The 23,029-nt window shown below is 38.0% G+C and overlaps 1 protein-coding gene across 1 annotated transcript in view; it reads right to left on the bottom strand.

Annotated features, from left to right (window-relative positions):
* The window catches only part of adgrg2a (adhesion G protein-coupled receptor G2a), a 32,099-nt gene extending 13,192 nt beyond the window's left edge, over positions 1-18,907 (bottom strand). Inside the window, exons 1-20 of the mRNA XM_026180196.1 lie at positions 18,251-18,907; positions 14,807-14,901; positions 13,893-14,218; positions 12,390-12,648; positions 11,313-11,354; positions 7,345-7,482; positions 7,181-7,231; positions 7,036-7,100; positions 5,211-5,306; positions 5,075-5,112; positions 4,852-4,988; positions 2,582-2,693; positions 2,446-2,504; positions 2,311-2,358; positions 1,996-2,063; positions 1,851-1,894; positions 1,314-1,347; positions 1,178-1,212; positions 907-1,034; positions 693-810 (exon numbers count right to left, since the gene is read on the bottom strand). Coding sequence (XP_026035981.1) covers positions 693-810; positions 907-1,034; positions 1,178-1,212; positions 1,314-1,347; positions 1,851-1,894; positions 1,996-2,063; positions 2,311-2,358; positions 2,446-2,504; positions 2,582-2,693; positions 4,852-4,988; positions 5,075-5,112; positions 5,211-5,306; positions 7,036-7,100; positions 7,181-7,231; positions 7,345-7,482; positions 11,313-11,354; positions 12,390-12,648; positions 13,893-14,218; positions 14,807-14,901; positions 18,251-18,270 — 1,913 coding nt within the window. The 5' untranslated portion in view covers positions 18,271-18,907. The remainder of the gene's footprint in view (positions 1-692; positions 811-906; positions 1,035-1,177; positions 1,213-1,313; positions 1,348-1,850; positions 1,895-1,995; positions 2,064-2,310; positions 2,359-2,445; positions 2,505-2,581; positions 2,694-4,851; positions 4,989-5,074; positions 5,113-5,210; positions 5,307-7,035; positions 7,101-7,180; positions 7,232-7,344; positions 7,483-11,312; positions 11,355-12,389; positions 12,649-13,892; positions 14,219-14,806; positions 14,902-18,250) is intronic.
* Positions 18,908-23,029: the final 4,122 nt, after the last annotated feature.

Raw genomic sequence — 23,029 nt, 5'->3', positions numbered from 1 at the left:
ATGTAGTAAGAGATAAGATAAGATAAGATAGAACTTTATTAATCCCTCGGGTGGGTTCCTCTGGGAAATTCGACTTCCAAAAAGCACAGCAACGACCGAAGTTACAGTTACAGAATTGTTATATATATATATATATATATATATATACACACACACACACACACACACACACACACACACACACATATATAAATACAGAGACAAATATAAATAAAATATACAAAGGGGATAAATAGAATAAATAGGAATAAAAAATAAAAATACAAGTGAATTGCACATTTCAAGTATTGAGTCTATTGCACTGTTGACTATTTACAAAAAGTATTGCACAAGGTATTGTACAGTGAGGTGAAGAGGCACTACAGCTTAGTTGTTCCCCCCTCCTTTGTCCTCCTGTTTCCCCTCCCTCTCCCCTCCAGAGAGGAGTTAAACAGTTTGATGGCGTTTGATAGTACTTCCTATTATTATCATAAACATACAATGGTTTGGTTATGTTGTATTTGTTATGTCATGTTGAAGAAACAGAGTACATCCCCAATAACCTTGCACTTTTTTGTGTATTTACAGAAAATATGAAAAAAAAACACTCTTAAATTTCCTACTTACAGTTAATGTACATGACTATGAAGCCATGTGGGCATAATTTTCAAAGGCTGCATTTTATATAAGCCTATATTTTATACTCTTGTTACCATGCAAGTCGTGTAGGATCAGGTTGACAAACATCTGAGCTCCGCAGGTCACTGGCAACCCAGGTCAGGTTGGATTCCAACAGTCTCTGGACAGGCAAATCAGGAGCACCACACACCACTGACAAAGCACAGAGTACCATGAGTAACAGTGACAAATTATTATATCATGTAAAGCAGTTGGTAGGAAAATAACAAAATAAGCATGCAAACTAACTCAGGCGAGTAAGGGAACTTTCAGCTGTAAATAAATTGTTGCTCGCAATGATCTGTTGCAAAAGTTTTTTTAAGGAGCAAACATTGATGGGTCCAGACATCTCCAATATCACCATACAGCTGTACAACCTAGAGACCAAAAGACAACAGGGCAAAGAGGAAAAAGTTGGATTGACATTACACTCTGTCAGTGGAATTTCTTTTTTCTTTCTACCATTAGCATACGTGCAGGTAAAATGCAAAAACAAAAACCCAAAACAAAACATGATTACCTCTGGTTTGTCCCATGACATTCTATATGAGCACCCTGAGTAATGAAAGTCAAAACATGATTCACATTATAGAAGTATGATCAATAATTATAGACCTACACAAGAAATCATTATACAAGTTTACAGTAAGGTTTACCTGATATTGCTTTGTAATATTATAATTACTGCACCTGGTAAGAAAGAATTTTTAATATGTGTAAATTATTAACAGATTTTGTTAAAAGCAATCACATTTAACATCCTGGAGACCTTTAAATGACAATTCTTATTCTCTCTATTGTAAAAACAGACAGACAAACCCAGAACCATGTTCCCAGGTAGGCCTTAGTTACACAGGCCCAAAGACCAACGCCATGGCAACAACCGGTTGTCAAAATGTGTATTTCCCAAATGGTTGGTGAGTGGCTTCTTGAGGTGACTGACAGTCACTAGGACTGTCAACCGCTGGTTGGGCAATATAGATTTTTCCCTAACAACCAGAGGTTGGCAGGGGGTCTCTAAGCCTGCATGACTGAGGCAGAAAACCAGGACAGTTTAGTTTAACAGCAGAACTTTTTACTGCTCACTGTTGCTTTGTCTGCTGTTGTGACCAACATACTGATACTAACAAATGCATAGTAAATATCAACAAATCTACACTTACTGTATGTAATGTAATTGGATCAAGACTTACTGTTGCTTTGTGGGACATGTGAGGAGTGCAGCAGGACTTAGTAACTGTCAAATAGGGTTACAAAGTTACAAAGTTGCATTATATATATATATATAGTAATTATATATTAATGAAGCATACTATAAGCATACAGTGTGGTACATACCAAGCTTTTTAGGTACTGAATGTTAACAGCTTCACTAGTAACATTGATTCTAAAAGCATAAAATTGGCCTGAGAAAGCGATAAAGAAAAGGGATGGTTAGCATGTGGGTGAAGTTTCTGAGACGCCATAAAAATACTTATTAACTGAGAAGTTCTCTTCTCAGATAGCTTGCTTCATAGAAGCAACGTTCTGTTTTCCAAAAGCCTAAATATTTTCTTTAAATTTGAATAACAATGGTGCATTCACTCATCACATATTGCAGCAGCAGCCTGGATTCTAAAAATGTCAATGCAATATTGTGATTATTTTTCTTACGTGTAGAATTACAGAAAGCTGTGCAATCACAGAAGCGAGGCATTTCCCCTGAGGATCAGACAAACATGGTTACAGCAGCAAAACCCTTGATAAACAGGGGTGAATATAAAAAGCATCTGTGTTTGTGATACTCACTGCTACAAGAGTCTGTCTTCAATTTAGGAGCCGGGTTGGAGTTGGGCTCTAAGAGGAAGCTGTAGATTAAACATGTATAAGTTACAGGGTGTACAGACACACATCCAGTGGACATAAAAAAAAGTGTGTTGCTCACCATGTTAGTGGGGAGGATTTATTTAACTGACATATATCGTCAAGAGAAGACGTGGAATTGCATCTCACAAAACCGCCACTAGAGGGCTCTGCATCCTTACACAGATTTCGACCTGATGTGGAGAAAATCCAAAGAGAGTATTGGATCTGTCAATGTCTGATTTTGCACTTATTTTGGTTATTTAATATACTTTTTTCAAGAGAGAGCTGAAAATATCACACACGTACACAATGCAAATTTTCTATGACAGGCACAGATATTATCAGAAATCCTATTTACTGATATACCTGTTAGGTACACCTGTTCATCTGCTTGTTAACAACAAGATCTAAACAGCCAATAGCACGGCAGAAACCCAACAAAGTAAAGCACGTAGCCATGATCAAGACAACCTGCTGGAGTTCAATCTGAGCATCAGAATGGGGAAGAAAGTTTATTTAGGCCTCTGTGATGGGGCTAGATGGCTAGTGTGAGTATTTGAGAAATGACTAATCTAATGGGATTTTCACTCACAGATCATTTCAATTTGAAAAAAAAAAAAAAGAAAACATCCATTGAGCCAGACTATTTCAAGCTGATAAGAAGGCAAGACCAATCGCAATGTCTTGGAACAGGAGATTCACATAGTTGCTGAGTGATGTTGTATGATGGCATCATGCCAATTTGGATCAAAATCTCTGAAGAATGTTTGCAGCACCTTGTTGAATCTGTGCCACAAAGAATTAAGGCCGTTCTGAGCCAAAAAGGGCTCCGACCAAGTGCTAGGTGTACCTATCAAAGTGGACACTGAGTGTAAAAATCTAAAGCAATCTCCAACTCCAAGCTGATGTTCAGCCCATTCCATTGCATTATATCAGAAACTAGTCAGTTCAGAGTTGTTATGAGGAACTCTAATCCAATCTTCTAATCCATCTCCTGTGGTTATAACAATTCTGTTAATCTTGATAAATATCGGTAAGTAAAGTTGAACAGGTATGCCTGAATAGATATGAAAACACAGAGATGAAGATAAATGTATATTTGGTGGGTGAGTGAACAGTGTGAGTCAAAAAGTCCAGTGACGATTAGTGGATTCTGAGAGGTCTGTCAGCCTACTCCTGTTTGCTGTAATATCACTGGTTAAGTTGACTGATTACAACAGGTCTAATATTTCCATGTGTACACTTAATTCAAAAATGAATGCAGGTTGCATGTTTGTAAAAAAAAACTTAGTTAGAAACTTGGAAAAAAATAGTTATATTATTGGGTGTGATTTTTAGGATGGTTCACATGATTCCATTTAATGAGTTAAATATTTGTTTTGATATGATTAATCATCTAGCTGATGATTCACAGCTAGAAGGTCCTGGACTTTAAGCCTTGAAACTGGAGCCTTTCTGTGTGGAATTTGCATGTGCAAATAGTTTAAATGGTGATTCTAAACTGGTCATAGGTCTGAATGTGAGTGTGAATGTCTGTCACATGGCTAACATGTGACAGACATTCACACTCCACAGTGTACCACACCTCTCAACTTGTTAGGTGGGAAGCACTCCTTTACCATAATTCACTTTTCATTAGCTAGGTCTATTGCTGTATTTTCAGCCTCAAGTATTATCAAGCATAAATTTTACTTAAGTCACACAAGTATTAACAAGAGATCATCTCTTTAACGGGGAGAGAAAATTAGAGCACATATCTCAATGTGTCACCCCTTTGATTTGATACTATTTATTGATTTTCAGTAATGAACTTATACATATTAACTTAAGTCACCACCTGGATTTACCTAAGTAAATAGTGTAAGAGCATTTATTTTAAAATTTGTATTTTTTTAAACTTTTTCTTTTTTTTTTTGCTTGGCCGTATATTTTTAACTGGTTGTTCTCTTTGGCATGATACAACTTTGTAAGAAGACACTGGGCAAAGCATCTAAGATGAGCTTTTTATAGTCCATCTTCAGGACACTGCGGTTTTCAACACAACAAAGCCACATCAGCAACATTATCAGGAGCTTTGTGCAAGTACTGAATAAGTGCAATCCGATACCCTGGGTACTGTGGTCCTCTTTTCCTTTTAAATCCACACTTTTCCTTGACACCATTATGTTTTCTATCAAGAAGATAGGAAGTCATATTTTGAACTATTTTACTGCAGTTGGGAACAGGGAAGGAAGCAGCACACAAGAAAGAGCAGTTGCCAAAGTAAAACGGGAAGATGGACAAAGAAGACCGGGAATCTAATTCACAGACAAAACAGAGTGAAGCAAATGCAAGGAAACAAGTGCTCACCCACTCTCTCCATCTCTCCTATGATTCTCGCTTGCATTGGTGCTCCAGCTTGCTGCAGTGCAGCGTCTCCAGCTTGTTGAAGTTCACACACTGAGACAGCATGGTTGAGCAGCAGCACCACATTGCAGGCAGTTTGGCTGGAAACAAAAGAGTTTCATGTGAGCGCGCACGATCTGCTGCACATGTAACAGCTGTACAAAGCAGCTCCTCATATCCTTTTTACCTTACATTCCTTTTTGCACTACAGGACACTTCAACTACCTGCAAAGAGAAAAAGGAGAGTTAAAGCCATGAGCCAGGCTTACAGGAGAAATTTGATTCTGTAAAGTATATAAGGTGTTGTCGTTTTCTGTACTGACCTGAAGTTGTCTGTCACCCTGACAGAAATTCAAAGAGCCTGTTTTTCTTTTTGCTGCATCAACACTGTCATTGTGACAACCCAATGCTTTTGACACCTGAGTGATAGATGGAGAGAGGGAAGCAGACAGATAGAGATGTTTGAGGGAGGTGATGGGAGTTTGACGTATAAAGTTTAAGGAAAGTAGCACGTTTTGTTAGTTTCTGCAGTCTTAGACGTCAGGATGAGAGCTATAAAGACCACTCAGGTTTAACTGTAAAAGCACTTTGTTCTTTTATATACATATTATGAAACCATAATGTATTTCAGTCAAATTATAGTTTTTAAATATAGGAATTTAAGCCATTAGAACAATTTGACACAAAGTTTCCATGATGTATAACGAAATATCCCATGGAAACTGTTTTTTGTTTTTTGATTGATCAGATTACAAGTGCCACAGTTATGTATAGTGGCTTCAGTAGGATACAATTTGGATATTGACTCATATGTTTACTGACGCATTCTAGATATGTTAAGCACATGGTCAAACTAAGGATACTGAATCATTTATAGTAGCTTTGTGTATTGGGACTCCTCTGGCTTGAAAGGACTATTTGTCAGCTCAGCCGTGGTAAACAGTGTGTTACTTCCTGGACAAAAACGTATGGGAAAAGAAAGACACAGCTCACTGCTATTCCCGGGATGTTGTTTTGTTCCAAGTGGGACACAACTCATACTCTCCTGGGCAACAAAACTTCAGAGCTGAGACTTTTATCTCTGAGCTGTCAGTGCATCAACACAGCACTATTAGACAGCCTTGCATGAGAATTCACTGAACAACCTTTGCTTACATGCTATTTCCTTGCAATGGACCTTAAAAATATGACTAGATTTGTGTCAAAATGATCAAGCATTAAAAGTGAACCAAAGACTTAATATAGCAGGATTGATTTATGATCCATGTTGAGAATTGTAATGGTTATGTACAAATTTATTCTTCAGTAATATATATTAATAACCATAACAATAATTTAAAAAGAAAGAAATGGTCAAAGGAAGCTGGGACTATGATACCGTATAGTATAATCTCAAGACAAAGCTGGAAGTGGACAGGAAGGGTTAAAGAATCATAACTGGACATTTTATATATTTAAATCAGGTAAGGTTGTTGCTTTTATGGGTAGAAACATAGTGGACAATATCTTGATCACATAACTTTGTTGTTTGGTAATGAGTTTCTTTCTGCAACACAAAGCTGAAGGAGAGGAGAAAAATGGTACAAAGCAAAAAGGGTTATTGGGAGGAAATGACTAGTCGAAATAACTGTGAATATATCTACAGTGTCTAATAATTTGCATATCTATTACTGCTGTTTCCATTACATTTTATTTGTTTTATCAGTAGCTTTACTATGCAAAGACAGCTACCAGAGACAGCTAATAATCATGGTCTTTATGTAGAAAGGTCTATCTGACATAGGCTGAGAACTGCATATCAAGTGTCAGTAAGAATATTATGTAGGAAGTGTTCATTTAAGTTAGGAATGATGGGAAAGGAGAAGAGAAGACACTGAAGAAAGCAAAAAAAAGATTAAAGAACCACATTTATAACACAGAGGCAGCAGAATTTGTAAAAGGTCAAAGTAGTAATAAAGCAACAAATATTTGGCGTAAAAAAAATCTAAATTATTTTCAGGTGATTCACAGGGTTGGAATGCGCTGCTCCCACAAACTTACATTGTGCTTACAAGACTTGTTTGTAAAGCATGTGTCAATGACCGGGTGGTAACTGAAAGAAATATGAGAAACGTAACGAGATGGACAAGGGAAATTTGTCATTCTCACCAAATTTTGGACCTCTTCTTCAGTCTTGTTGCCCTCTACACTTATGGGCATCCAATAGTAAGCACCTGCAGAAAGCAATACATCTGTGAGGCCATGCAAATGCAAAAAGGAAATCGGAAAGGACAAGAAGTGAATATTTGCTTACTGTTATTGGAACAGAGTTGACGGACATCACAATGAACTAATCTGGTGGATCCTGAAAGAAAATGTCAACTTTACAAATTGTTTCTTCTCATTACTAACACAAACTGTAAACAGAATCTCCAGTTAAATAAAATGTCGAGTGACTGCATGTTAGCAAAGGCTAACCTGATGTGAATAATCCTCCAGGTGTGCTTTGGCTGGCTGCCGGAGTTGTGACTGAAGGTATGTGGGTGCTTGTTGAGATCTGAATAGCTGAACTGGTGTTCATGGGCAGGATTGAGTTCAGAGGCGAAGCTGTAGTGTCTGTGCGGAGAATGTGATTAGTAGTGACAGGCAAAACTGGTGCTGGGGCTGAAAGACTATTTGTTGAGAATTTGATGGAGGAAACTGAAATACAACAAATATTCAGGTGCCAACTTTTAATTTTTGTCCAGTAGAATACCCTCCATTCCATTATTTGGTCCCATTATCTAGTTGTTTGTGGCGGTTTAGCTTTTTGGGTGTTTTTAGACAGTATCTGTCATTTTTTTTAGGTTTTCTTGATAGCTTTGATACAGTTTTCATATCAGGAATGCATTTTCCCACCCACATTTGCACATGTTGATGCATTTGCTATCTAAATGTTACACCTCTGTAAACAGAACTACAGATCTCTGACTTACCTGGATACTCTCCATCATTGCATTAGCATTTGCAATGAAATCAAAGCAAACTTCTTTCTTTCTAATATGTAAGAAAGAGTAAGGCCGGTCACACGCTGTCAGTAGTAGTAGTGAAATTATGCGTCAACTGAGAGCAAATCTAAACACATGTTCTCAGTCTTGCATCAAGACAAGTGCATGTCATGGAACTGCTAATTACACACAAGCACATACTGTAATTATATGTGTGACTTCACTGTAGCAAAGAGTAGTTGGTGCTGCGTTCTATGTTTTATATATTTTACTGGAGTGGTTTGTGAAGAAGGATAGCAGCAAAAGTGAAAGGAAAGGTTTACAAGACAGTAGTGAGACCTCCTATGTTGTAGGGTTTGGAGACAGTGGTATAGCCGGAAAAACAGGAGACAGAGCTGGAGGTGGAGGCTGATGATTGGTTATGGCGACCCCTAAATAGAACAGCCGAATATAGAATAAGAAGATGAAGATAGTTTCGTGTGTCTGATATGACTTTTTTCAGTTTTAGCAGTCATACTGAGTAAACTGTGGAGTAAATCCTTCACATTTCTTTTTTGTCTCTGAATTCCAACATTTTTGTAGTTCTGGTATTCTTACCAAAGACAGCAAGGTTTTGGTAAAAGTTTAAAAGCTTTAGGTGTCTTAAAGACTTCACATGTTTTGATATATGCAAAAAAGTTTCAAGAATTGTTTTGGTGTCTTTTGCACATATGGGTCTGTGTTGGGAGAACTGTTTCCAGAAGTACATTAAGAGTTGAGAGAATGATGTTATTAGTGTGAGAACGGCATGAAAGTGATGACTCCAAAGAAGAACCTGCTTTTGATTTTCCCTCCCCTCTAAAGAACTATCACATGATGGTAAACTACCACATGCACTAATCTCTTGATTAGAGCAGGCGAGGAATTACAAGTCCCTCATCATCAGTGGCATATCAGTGGAGAGAGTGGACAGTTTCTGATACCTGAGTGTCTACTTCACTCAGCACCTGTCATGGTCCTGCCACACGTTAAGAAAGACTGCCAGCTTCTCTTCTTCTTCAGAGGACTCAGGGACTTCCATCTGCCACTGAGGGTGCTCAAGAACTTTTACTCTTGCACCATCGAGGGCGTCCTGACGGGAAACATCTGCACCTGCTTTGGGAACAGCACCAAGCAGGAGATACGAGAGCTGTGAAGAGTGGTGCGCTCAGCCAAATGCATCATTCGATCAGAGCTTCCTGACCTGCTGTCCATCTACACCAAGTGGTGCAAGACCAAAGCCAGGAAGATTATGATGGAGCTCTCCCATCGCTTCTGCTCCCTTAAGGCCAAAAAAGAGAGAATGAGGAGGAGCTTCTTCCCCCAGGCTATTCTGGGACCTGAACCAGGCCTAGGACTAGACTCTCTCACACATATCACATCACCACACGCACTCTGGTTTTTCTTCTTGCACACTTCCTATAATTTATAACTTATAATTTCTTTTGACTAATAATCTCTTACGTAAACTGTTTTTTTCTCACATGTTTACTGTAAATTTCTAAGTTAAAGCTGTAAATTTTGTAGTAACCTGTAAATTTGTATATCTTACTGTAAACCTACTGTCATTTAATGGTCGGGCACTGCACAGCTACAAGCATTCCACCTCGTCATACTGTGTATGGTTGTGTGTGTGACAAATTGAATTTGATGACCCATCTGACTTCATTCCACCAATAATGCTTTTCTAGAATTTCAAAGACAGATTGGTGCTGCAGCAGCTATCGTTCAGCCTTCTCTGAAGGGTAGCTGGCCTCTTCCTTAGAGATAGAGATAGGGTGAGGAGTTCAGCCATCCATGAGGGGCTCAGAATATAGCTGCATTCTCCACATTGAAAGTACCCAGTTGTGGTGGTTCAGGCCTCTGACAATGATGCTGCATGGGTGAGGTGTTCTGAGCTTGTTCCACCGGGAGGACACCCCGGGGCAGACCCGGTGGAACATGCTGGGGGAGGTGGCTGGGGAGAGGGAGGTCTGGGTGCCTGATGTGATCACTCTCAGATTCTGCTCTGACATCCAGATAGTGAGGAATCTAGTGTAATAAATCTGGTGCACTCAGCCTTTTATTAACTGATGTGGCTAGTGCAGGGTCGGCACCAGAGAATATAAATTGGATGGCCAACCAAGTTTGACAGTTGGTTCTTGAGCCAAATTCAAATCACACGATGACAAATCAGATGACAGAGATGAGAGACATTAACTCTAGGTGCAGAAGACTGCCAATGACCTCACTACACATTTGGCCAGTTGACTGTGAGCTCACAACATCCTTAACATATTTCCATTTGTTTTCCAAGGGGTCATGCTTTAAAAGTAGCTGCACAAGCTATGAACTCTTTTTTAGTTTCAAAGAGACATGAGGGGTGCTTCCCATAGTCTGATCTGCATAGGCCCATCCACTCAGTGAGTGGCCTCCTCTCTGATGCCGGTTACAATGATTGCTGCAGAAGCACTACACTACTGGACTGCAAAAACTTAGCAGTTATATGGCTGATTATGTGGGTTTTTCCCAAATTGTATGACTTAATGTAACTTGTAGTTAAAGTATATTAGTAGAATTCAGCTGAGGGAGCACAGTAACTTGATTGGATAGCCCTGGACCTCCAAGGCCCGCCCACAGTGTCAAGTAGTAGTAGCAGTAGTAATAATGCTACAATGTGATGTGGGGCATTTTTTCTTGACAAACATTTGGCCCCTACCAACTGAATGTTGTTCAAATGCCACAGCCTACTTGAGTATAATGACTGACCAGGTCTATCTCTTTGTATTCATCCTATTAGGACCACAGCTCAAATGATCTCAAACTGTTTTGTTTTTTTTAAACATGACAGTGAGTTCACTGTACTCAAATGGCTTCTGTGGTTACTATTTCTCAAACCAGTAGAGCGCCTTGATTTGCTGATTGATTCTTATCATAGATGTGCCGCCAACAAATACACAGCAATTGTTATGCTATCATGTCAATATGGACTAAAATCTCTGAGGAATGTTTTCAGCACCTTGCTGAAAGTATGACACAAAGAGTTCAGGCAGTTCTGAAGGCAAATACACTAGCAAGGTGAACCTAATAATGTGGCTGGTGGGTGTATGGTAGTAGTATAATAATTTGACCATATCTAACAGCAAATGATTAGCCCAGAAATCAAATTTCAGCCATCTTCTATGATTTCATGTTATTATGACAAACCTGTAATTTATACAAAAGACAGAAATCTTAACTCAAAATCCCACAAAATATCCTTTGATTTCTGTTGTTTTTTCTGATTTGCCTCCAATGTAACAAGACAAACTCACAAATCATTATTACTAGCTAAAATAATGGACCAAAATGAAATATCTTTATACAGATAGTGAAAAAAATATGCAAAGTAGTCATCAACAAGAAGTTTCTGTGGGTTGTTATTAGAGCATATTTTAGTACGTGTCTCAGGGTGATGCTTACCAGATGAAGGCAGCAGGGACCGGCCAGCTCCCAGTGTAGTTGCTGTAAATGTGAAGGAATTCTTTACATTTTTCTCTTTTGCATTGTAAAAGCAAGGTAGATTTCCTCTAGTCTCTTTCTTTGTTGTTTCTGCGCTATTGTGATACAGTTTTTGTTAAGGTACTCCTATCTCTTACACTGCAATAGCATTTCTGAAAAGCATATTTACACAAAAATAGGCCATCTGGTTATGTAAAAATAAAATAAAATAATATTTTTTATGTTTTTAGGTGAGAATCCACATTTACACAGTCTTAAATGAACAATAGAAATATCCTCTAATGGACAAACACATATTTAGTCTTTTATATTCATACATTTAGAGAAATAAACACAGCATGCATACTGGTGTCTAAGTCACACTAGTCGCATGGATACACACCATTAGTAATGCTTCTGTAAGCACGAGCCCCACGTTTCAACCGTTTGTGGTCTACAAGACATAAAAACATGCAACACTCAACATTCAACATGCTTGGAGAACATGCACTGCAGTGGTATGGAAACAAGTGACAGGCATAAAAATAACAAAGACAAGTTTTGCATGCAATGTTATTGTTTTAAGCAAATGATATTGGAGAGCCATTCCTGTAGTTTTTGTTTTTGTTGAAAGTTAATTGTCTAAATGTTTGCTCTGCTTTTTTATGATTAAAAATTACTTTGAAAATGTAAAACAATGGAAAAGAAACCTTCCAATTTTCAATAATCACTTTTAGTTTTTGTATTTTTCTCAACTCTTTAAGGAAGACTTGAAAATTAATTTCTGGTGTAAAATCTCTCGTGTGACACCATTTTTCTAAATGAAAAAACTGAAAGCAAAGCTGTAACAACTTCTCTAATGAGGCAGGATCAGATAAATGCTTAATAACATGCTGTTTGGCTAACATTAAGGTCGTTTCTGTGACAGAAAAGACAGCCCTGCATTTTATTATGAACGCAGCCACTGTTAGTTTGGCAGTCCATTCATGATTAATATTAATACATCTACTCTAGAACAGTTGCGATCCGTGACAGGTTATTCTTTCATATCTGGCTCACCACACATAAGGCTGGGGTCTATTTGCCTTGCACTGGGACTGGTCACTCCCCAGTATTTGGCATTCCAGCCAATCACAGTGCCGTCCTCGCAGGGCCCATGAGCACCCAAGTCTGCCCACATGCGGAACAAGTACAGCTCCACATTTCCGAGATTAGGTCCTGGGGGTGGATCTCTGGGACGACAGCCCATCCATAGAGAGCCGTAGGAGGGGATGGCCTGAGCGATGACAGTCCTCTCTGCTATAATGTCCCCATCAACCTGGAACAATTAAAAAAGTTAGATGTTTCTATGTCTGTCTTTATTGTTTTTCCTCTTCTAGTTTTTGCTCACATTTGAAGGCAGGCAAACTAAAAAAAAAAAAAAGACTAGATCAAATTTAGTCACATAACCATAACTAGACCGATTTTATCGATCTCTTTTCATTTATCCGATTCAGGGTCATGGGGGGGGGGGGGGGGGGGGGGCGTTGCCTATCCCAGCTGTCACTGGGCGAGAGGCAGAGTACACCCTGTAGAGGTTGCCAAAGTGTTGCCAGGCTAACAGAGAGACAGACAACCATTCATGCTCACATTCATGCCTATGGTCAATTTACTATCCTCATTAACCTAACCACATGCATATTCTGATGGACTACAAGTCTATCCATTCAAGAGACCTAAAGATCCTAAAGATGAAACTGAAGCACACTGAGGACTTCCACACTAGTGGCCAGCAAGCCACACAGTAGGTAAAATGTAAGGCAAAGCAGCACTGAGTTGCACTTTAAACTTAGACCAAGTAGATTGTCCACTAATATACATGGCTGGCTTGCCAAGTCAAGTCTTTATTTGGAAAAGAAATGCTATCAGAACTAGAAATGATGGCCAAAATGTAAATTTATAAGATCAAGTTGTAATAAAGTAATGTTATCCTTTAAATTGCTCTGACAAAGTTTAAAAAGAATTTTATATTTCACAGGCTTAACCTGCTATTTATGGTTTTATAAAACTATCACAGTGTATCTACAAAACAAAAGTACTGAGACAGCAAGGGATTGCAGTCATTAGCATTACCTGGCCTGCCTAAAATAACCAAGCTAATACATATTTCCCTTAGCAGTTCTTTGAAAACTATTTTCATACAACTGTGAGGGCTAAACATAGACTCAGCAACTCAACTTCTTGCAAAACTGTAACTGTGTTTGTCTAAACAGTACCTGCCATTTTTGTTTTGTATTTTATTTCAAATTCCACTCATTATGTGCAGTGTCTTTGCAAGTTTCAGTTATGTAACAGTTTTTCTCTTTTTTTACAAACACTGTTTGTTTTGGGTTTGTGCTAACATGGGAAAATTGTTGTTTTGACTTTTGTGCTGCTTCTTATTGTAACTACTAAATAAATTACACACATATACATACAAATACATCAATTTGTAATAATATTGGGTGTTTTTACAATCTTGCATTGTTACTTTTTATGCAAGTAAAATATCTGAATGCTTTGTCAAACACTTTTCAGTGTTACCTTCAGACTAAAAGTGTTGCCCTTTATATCCCTCCTTAGACACACTCTGTGCCAATGCGTTGGGGACAGCTGGAGAGGAAATCGGTGTCGCACTCCTAGTAGCCATCCATATAGTGCTCTTTCATCTCCCTCCAGGCCTAACTCGGGCCTAGGTGCGAAGGCTGAGCGGTAAGAGAAGGCCACCCAAGCACCAGGGAGGACCACACGAATGTCCACACATATGGTCATCTCATAAAGGAGGGGCACAGCTGTCCTGTCCTGCAGGGTCCAGTGGTCTTTGCAACCATTTAATACTGCTTTAGTGTCTCCCAGGAAATTGCCAAGTGCTGCAAATGGGTAAAAGAAATCCAGACAAAAAGTTTTAATTGCACTTCGACACAGTGGAGACAGATAAAATCTCAGTGGTGGCTTAGAGCCAAATAAAATAGCACACTTAATTTGAAGTTAAGTCAGCAATATGTTGTCAAAGGAGCTTGCAAAGAAAAGCGTCTGGACTTCTTTAAGTTACTTGAAGACGTTTCACCTCTCATCCGAGAAGCTTCTTCAGTTCTAAGGTCAAATGGTGGAGAGTCCCAGATATAAACCTAGTGGGAGTAACCCCCCACAGAGGGACAACCCCCCACAGGGGGTCCTTTTGTCCCTCTGTGGGGGGTTACTCCCACTAGGTTTATATCTGGGACTCTCCACCATTTGACCTTAGAACTGAAGAAGCTTCTCGGATGAGAGGTGAAACGTCTTCAAGTAACTTAAAGAAGTCCAGACGCTTTTCTTTGCAAGCTCCTTTGACTACGATGACCTGGATGACTGAGAACCTTCACAGACATATCAGCAATATGTTATGGTGTAAAATATTCCATTAAATAAAACTCAGTATTTCCTTCTTTTTTTTTGTCTTTATGTGAGTAAGTCATTACCTGTAGGAGCAGCTCCCAGCAACACAAGCAAGATGGTGAGAAGAAAATAAGGTTTCCATCTCCACCTCCCCTCTAAGCAAAGGTCAAACATCCTCCTGGAAATATGAGGCAACACACTCCGCAGTCAGTTATTCATCCTTTTCTCTCTTTTCATTTTGTTTTGCAAATTTCTACATGTCAATCATGTTATTCAAAGTAAATTTTCAAACTTTTTTTAAACAAGAACAACTTGCGTGCCAGCTTCCTCTTACTGTACTTATGTAATACACCTCGTCTGTGTCTCTCTAAATGTAGATTCGTGTCAGTTTTTGTTTCAGTTGTGGGATTGCATTCAACTTCTCCTTTCCTCTCCTCGTAAACTGACACGATCTTGTATTATATGTGCCTTTGTGTGCACTGAAAGGTTGACAATGGGGCAAGGGTGGACACATAGAGATTGGGTTACACCTTACTACATTCATGCCTTTAAAAGAACCCAGTAGGTTATATTTGTGTGAGTCATTTTGTGGCTAAATTTCAGTTCATGCTTGTAAAATTTAGAAAGAGCACGATATTATATATATATATATATATATATATATATATATATATAGACAGAAAACAATAACTAAAAGAATGTTAAATCAATTTTTTACTATCACCCCTAAACTTCATTGACTCAACATTGGATTCTGACATTAATTCTTGGTCATTTTTACACCTCGGTTAATATTAAAACAATACTGAGATGATGATCAACTAAAGATCAAAAGGACATGAAGTGGAATTTCAAATGATGTTAAAAAAATTACTTAAAATACTTTAGCATAATATAATTTATTTATCTAATGTTATGGTAAATAATGTAATGATGTTGATTAAAACATTTTGACTGTTGCATTAAACACTGGGTTTTAACATATAAATGACAACAGACAACTTGACATCATTAAAAAAAAAGATTTAATTTATTGAATCACATTAGTTTAAAATACTTTTCGGTGAATTCACTCGTGCAGTGAATGATGTCCTGCCCCAGTCTGGACTGTAATTGTGAACTGCCTGTAGATAAAGGAGAACTTTCAGACTGTCACTTCCTCCATTTGTTGAGTCGCCCAATCTACACCAGAAAACAAAACCAAAAACTGAATAAAGCAAATGAAAAAAAATAAGGAATGAGCATACTTTCTTCAGATTTGATGTTTTCTACTCAAGATGTCGCTATCTTTCTCCAATTCATCTTAGCTAACATAATTTGATCATCTAAGTAATCAGTTACATTAGCAAGCTAATTTCAAATGATGACCTTTTTGACAGTCAAACATCTAGAATATGTATCACTGTGAGTGTTCAGCAATATTTTTATATAAATATAACTGATTAAGAACAGATTTGGTAAAATTGAAATATTAGAAAATAAGTGAATGCTTACCTGATGTATTCTCTGTGGTTCAGTGATATCGAACCATAAATCCATGATTTTTAAAAATCATATCCGGTCTACTATAAATCAGTGACTACTGAACAAATGGGGTGGACCACTGTAAAAGAGGGGTGCGATGGAATTGTCCAAGTAATAATAGCTTTAATTTCCCACTCAACTATAAATCAGTGGCCTTTCAATATAATTTCCTAGTGAACTATAAATCCACCTTTATTAAGTGGGTTAGTATTTTTGCATTGATTCAACATTTATTTAGCATTGAGATTTCAATCTTGACCATAATGATGATTCAGATGAAGAATCAAAATTAATTCAATGTAATCTTGCTATCAGGGATGTAGTACACAAAAAACGGACAAACTGCAAAATGATCTAATATTAGTGATGTGTGTCTCCTCACATAAAAAATAGGCATATTCTTTGTATTCATAATAAAGAAAAAAAGAATCATTTTTGAATCTTTAATAAAATGCAAAATAGAAGTATTTTCCTCCAAACATAATATAAAATCAAATCATTCTGAGGTACATGCAGTGTAGACTAGACAAGAGAACATTTAAGTGAAGAATAACTGATAGAAAATGACTGAGCAAATTTGCAAAACAAACTATCATCTCACATAATTCTGCTTTTTCAAGTCACGCAGGTTTTATTCTCAAATCTTTCCAACGCCTGTAGTTTTTAAATGTGCCATCTGCCTCATCAGCACTTAATGCTCAATGATAATTGCTCAGTATGCTCAAAAAGTACAAATCTTTACCTGTACATGAAAAGCTTTATGTAGTAATCGAGAATTTAAGTAATACAACTGCATCCCAGCCTTTCAGAGATACAAAAGAAGGGTTTACATTCATTACCGGCCATTATTAATTCATTAATTCATTTATTATATACATTTTTTATTTTTTTGTTTCACACATGGTACAGCAGGAATTCATTTCCTATACACAACCTCCCTTTCAATTAAAGTAACACTGTTTCCGAGCATGAAACAGAGTTACTTTAATTGAAAATGTTAATTACTTGACAATTACTTGATCTACTTGACAGTAGATTTATTTGAGTGGAATAACAAATAACATTGGAAAACCTGCCCCATCATTTATCCAAAGTCAGGTAGCGATGTCGTTGTTACCCATTATTTATCTGAAAATATACACTGTCATCATTTCTTTTAGGCTGTTTCATCCAGTCACCTAACTATTACTACAAATTACTGCCTAATGATTGCTAAAGCAAAGGGAGACATATTTTCTTTGTTGGTGACGAGACACTTTTCTTTTCCTTCTTTAGACAATAGTAAATATTGTTAGTGATTTTGCACTTTCTTTTAGTGTAGCCACTCTTTTTATTATTGCAACCGTCATAACAAATGTTCTTTTATATTAACAGTTATTATCTTCCTTAAAACTAACCCAAACTTTTGTGCTTGATGTGCATTTTGAAAACCCATTGACGTTATGGGCATGTTAGATAAAAAACAACTAAATGGATCTTGTTGTTGTTTTAAATTGTTGATATATATTAGACAAAAGCAACTATGAGTGAGTTATTCCTTTAAAATTTCATACTCGGCCTCAGTGACTAAAGACAAGCAGCTACATGTTTCCAGTAAAACTTCTGTAATCAATTCACAAAAGTCATTACGCTTTACTGTGTTTCATTATAACACAGAATCTGATAAAATAAAAGTTAATCTACAGGTTTTGCTGCATGAAATATGCAGAATGTCAACTGGAGTGTCTGAATAAATTATACATGTAGATGGAGCACAAATAAAATCATCATCACTTTTTTTGTTCTGAAGAATGGCAACAGCACTATTCCTTGCTTAACCCCTGCTTTTTCCCACATTCTGGCTTTCCTTGAAATCGAAACATGACACATTCTTCTCGTCTTTCATTTAAGAATTTACAGCGCTGTTTTTCATATTGTGTGCATCCTTCACAAGCGTTACACAGGGTATTTTACATTATATTTTAGATTCATTAAATACGTTTTTTGAACTTTAAATGGCTTACCTGATGCTTCTCAAAAGCATCTGTAGAGTCTTTTTATGCTTGTGCGCAATTATATATGTATCCTAGGGTCCTATGGAGACTTGTCCTCTTCATTCTGCTCTGCGCATGTCTCTTCCTTATCCCCATAGTCTCATTCATCCATCTTTCATAAGTCCAAAAATTGCCACAGTTACCGTCTATTTCACAACTTGTTGTTTCTCTTTCCTTTCTGTCCTCAGTTTCTCTTTGCTGTTCCAGTAGCAACCTGTTTCTTACACAGGAGCATCATCTCTGGCATCAGATGGCATAGTTTGCAGGTGTGTTTGTGTTTCAGTATGTGCGTGTGCTAAGGTGCATTCAGGAAATCAGAAATTCTGAAATGCAAGGTTTGCCTCTGGGACGTAATAGACACAATTTTGACACACCCCCACAGAGGAGGGGGAGGGAAGTTCTATCTATCTTTCTGTCTATTTCTTTGTCTCTGCGTGACTCTTGGGTAACAGCTGGGAATACAGGATATGGGGTCAGACAGTTCCTGCAAAGAGTATTATCCTTTATCTGGTATGTGTGTGTTTCTGTGTTTGTGTGCATGCATACATGTTTCTATTTGCCAATGCAAAGTGTGTGAGGTGAGCAAAAAATTGAAACAGTCAAAAATTGTATGCTGGGCAGGTTGGCAATCCGGTCAAACATCTCTCTCTCTCTCTCTCTCACACACACACACACACACACACACACACACACACACACACACACACACACACACACACACACACACACACACACACACACACACACACACACACACAATGATGGCAGGGCTTTGAATTTGAGCACTGGCATCTGGCGTCAGCCGTAAAATGAATCCAAACAAGACAAGAGCAGCCTCGGGGCGACACCGTTCTTCAAATCTCAGTGTGTTCTTTCCTGGTCTGCAGTGTGAGGAGGAACCTGCTGTAACACAGCTACCCGTTGACCACAGGAGGGCAATGAAGATATCCACAACTTTATTTTCCACAGTGGATCAAGTGTCAGCTTTTGTTCATTTTTACTGACCGGTAACGAAACAGTATCGGATCAGTGAAGCAGAGCATAACTGCAAAGTGCTGCTGCTCGTCTTCAGTGACGCGGCATTTTTAGCGAGCTACTTGCAAACGTGAGTGTGAGCACAGACTTCAGGCTTGAGTAAATCTGAATTCCACCAGCAAGCTCTTCTGTTTTCATCTTCTGCTACACTTAATCAATTCCATTTCTTTACCTCTTCAAAGACAACACATGCTCATACCTGGAAGATCACCTGAGCTGCTCAATAATGAGCACGCTTCTGGGCAATGTTTTAGCAAATTTTCAAACTCCAACTCCGCTGCTTTTCTAGGTAGTTGCTGTAATTTGTATTCAGCCAAGGTAATCAATGTTATATCATGGTAAAAATGTACCTTTTATTGTTGGATGCAAACAACCATAAAATAAAACTGTTTGAGAATGAATTTGATGATTAAAAAGAAGGATGCAAGCCAGCAGAAGATAATTCATCATAAAAACTATTTGGGATTTTTGCCTTAACAATTTCATTGTAAATATACTGAACAAACTATTAGAAGCTCCTGACTGCAATAGAGGCATGGATGCACAGAGAAGTCACAAGATGACTTTAATACTGAAGAAAACAAGAACGTTTAATTATTCTCTAGTAATATCAGTGTCTAAGCTGATTTTTTTGTCTTTATTCCGTGTTAATGAAAGTATTTGGAAGTGTAAGTCATATGGAAAGATGCAAATATGTGTTTTGTGTCTGTGTCATGGAATTTGACTGAGTCGAACATAAACTTTGCATCATGTTTCTCTCCCACACTCCGGAGAAACTTTGCATGTTGTTCTGCTGAATGTTAGCAGCCCGTTCCTGTAATTTTGCAATCTTAGTGCAAAATTCAATTGTAGTGTCAGCACCATCTGATCTGAATTTGATGTGACATTACACGTTTCACCTTCCACCCACAACATAGCAACTCCACCTTTATGCAAGTGATGAATATCATTGATCATGTGAGGCATCAGAGAGTTTAGTCAACATCCAAAAACAACATATTTATGCTAAAAATGTTCATAATACTAAGTCAAAAGTCATCTCCTGCCTTGAGGTTAAATTACCTACATCATTCTCTATGTTGGAGGATATATAATGATAATATCATATTCCCGTGTTTGTCTCCAGTAGCAGGCTACAGTCAGCAGTGAGACACACCCATGCTTTGGTCATGAAGCAGAAATATCAAATTGACTTAATTAACTTATATTCTTGAATTGAATTGAGTCCTTATCCTTGCTTCTAGGTTAGTACTTTTTGATTTTACAGGTATTGTTGCAGAGTCAAACTATGCTGATAGCTCCAGCTGGCAAGCTTTTTGTGTGAGAGTCAATAAACGTATGCAAGTTCAGTAAATATGATAGATGCAAACTTCATTTAATCCACATGTTTGACTCTGATCTTTGGCTGTAAAGTTTTGTAATTCTGTCTTGCAAAGTTGCAGCCCTATCATTTTAACTAATCTGCCAACTTTGTGATGGAAGCCCCTACAGTTTGTGTCTCCAGGCCCATTTTGCACACTCACACATACCCTCACAAGGTGAAGACAATACCAGCCAGTCTACTGCAACAGGCACTGAAGGCACGGAAGATGTTTTATGGCTGATAGCTCGACAACAAAGCTTTGCCCGGAGGCTGGAAGATAAAATTAGAGCAGGGTATACGGTGTCTGAACTGTTCGAGTCTTAGTGAAAGAGTGTGGTGGAAAATCAAATAAACAATGTTAGAAACCTAGTTAACTACAGGACTAATGAATGCTGAAGTTTAATCCTCAGCTCCGCTGTTTTAACAGTGAATTTAACAGCATCACAGGACGGCTCTGTCCAGCATTTTGGTGTGACTGAAAAACCTGAAGTCTTTTAACTGATGTCTCAATAATTTTATATTATAAAACATTTACAGACACCTTGCACTGCTGATTTACTCTACATAGGTGCTACCTGCAGCCCATTATTTTATACCTAACACAAAACTCCACAGCTCCTACACTGGCCTACTTTACTTGTGAAACTAAGCAGCAACAGCAGCAGCAGTAAACTGCATTTGGACTGACAGCACAAGTGAGCGTAGGAGGTGTTGGCGACCTAATAGAGCCCAGTGTGTTTCTACCCTGAGGGCTCAGTCTTAAAGTTAAATCAACATGCTGTGAGTTTTGTTTTATTTCAGCAGCTTTTAAACACTATACAGTTTATTATTTTTTATTTCAGTATTAGGGCGGCATCAAAGACACACCGTTTTCTAAGAAAAAGCAGTTCACATTTTTCTGGTATTTCAACCGAGCAAGCAGCACATCAGCACGCTTTCAGCATTGATTATTTTTAGAAGGAACACCATCCAGCTCTGTGTGTAAGTGGGACGTTTTACAAAAGATGACGCAGGCATCACAGCTAATGATCCCTCCAGCTTGCGCTCTTGCGAAGGCCAATTGGCAGTGTTCACAGGTGGGAAGCTGGGTTTCGTTGTCTTACTGATGGCTGTGGCACCTGCACAGAGCCTTAACAATACTTTCATTCAAGCAATTATCAGAGAGGATCACGCTTTAACAATAGCAGGTACTCCTACACCCAGAAGTTCAGCTACATCTGTGACTTAAGGAGTAAAACACAAAGAGGCCGTTTCCCTTCAGGAAGGCGGGTTAACAGGATAGAATAATGCTTTGATCCAAACTTGTCAGAAAACACCAGATGAGCATTAGTTTAGGTGCTGACTAAATTCTTCATCCCCAAGGGATCGAGCACATGAAGTAAGTAAAGTTTGTTTCGAGGATTTATTCAGTTCTATTTTATTTAATTTATTCAGCAACAACAGCCACCTCAAGGGGCTTTATATAGTATGGTAACGACGGTACAATAGAGCAAGATTACAGGAAGCTTGAGGATTTTGTCTGTGCACATTTGATAGCTGGCTGACTAATGCTTTCTGACATTTTCTGACAATAGATGCTTCTTGATGACTACTTAATGTCATTGCCGGTGTCTCAATTGCATAATTGTAATAAAAAGAGAGCAAAATGATTGGTATTGGATTTGACCTTTCAAGATATACACTTTTACACTCTGAGCCGCCACTTGATGACAGCTTTACAAAAAAAAAGTCAGTATTATGAACTTTTATCTATTCATTTGTCATCAGTTTCAAAGCCCTATTAAAATTCCTTTTGCCCAAATGTAAAATTTTTGACCCATTTACTGTAGACCTATTATGCTTTGTCTTTTAATAAACAATATATGCATACTACACATACTACTAATATACATTCATGTGAAAAGAAAAGGTTTGCAGTCTTGTGAAAAACCTTGTGATTCAATAGGAAGCATAGGAATTTAGAGGGTAATGTGCAGCCAGGGGCTGGTAATCAAATATACTTCAATGACTGATCATCATGTGGAACAATGTTCTTTGAGCAGATAACACCAAAGCAAAGCTTTTTAGTCATAATTCACACTGCCACATTTGGCAACTGGAAAAAAAGACTTAACAAGTATGACTTGTTCAGAAATGTTGGCAAAAGAAAGTCTCTTCTCTCTACAAAGAACATAACAGCATCTGAACAAATCACAAGATTTCTGGAACTACTGTATGGCTTTTGAGACAGACACGACCAAAAAAGAGATGATAAGCCACAATTCACACTTCCATGTTTTGAGAAAGCCAAACACAACATATCAGCACAAACACCTCTTACCAACTGTCAAGCACAGTAGTGGAGTGGTGAT

Source organism: Astatotilapia calliptera, chromosome 9 (genome assembly GCF_900246225.1).
Source record: "Astatotilapia calliptera chromosome 9, fAstCal1.2, whole genome shotgun sequence".
In the NCBI taxonomy this organism is placed as follows: Eukaryota; Metazoa; Chordata; class Actinopteri; order Cichliformes; family Cichlidae; genus Astatotilapia; species Astatotilapia calliptera.
The sequence above is the reverse complement of the archived record's forward strand: the minus strand, read 5'-3'. Positions and strand labels throughout refer to the sequence as shown.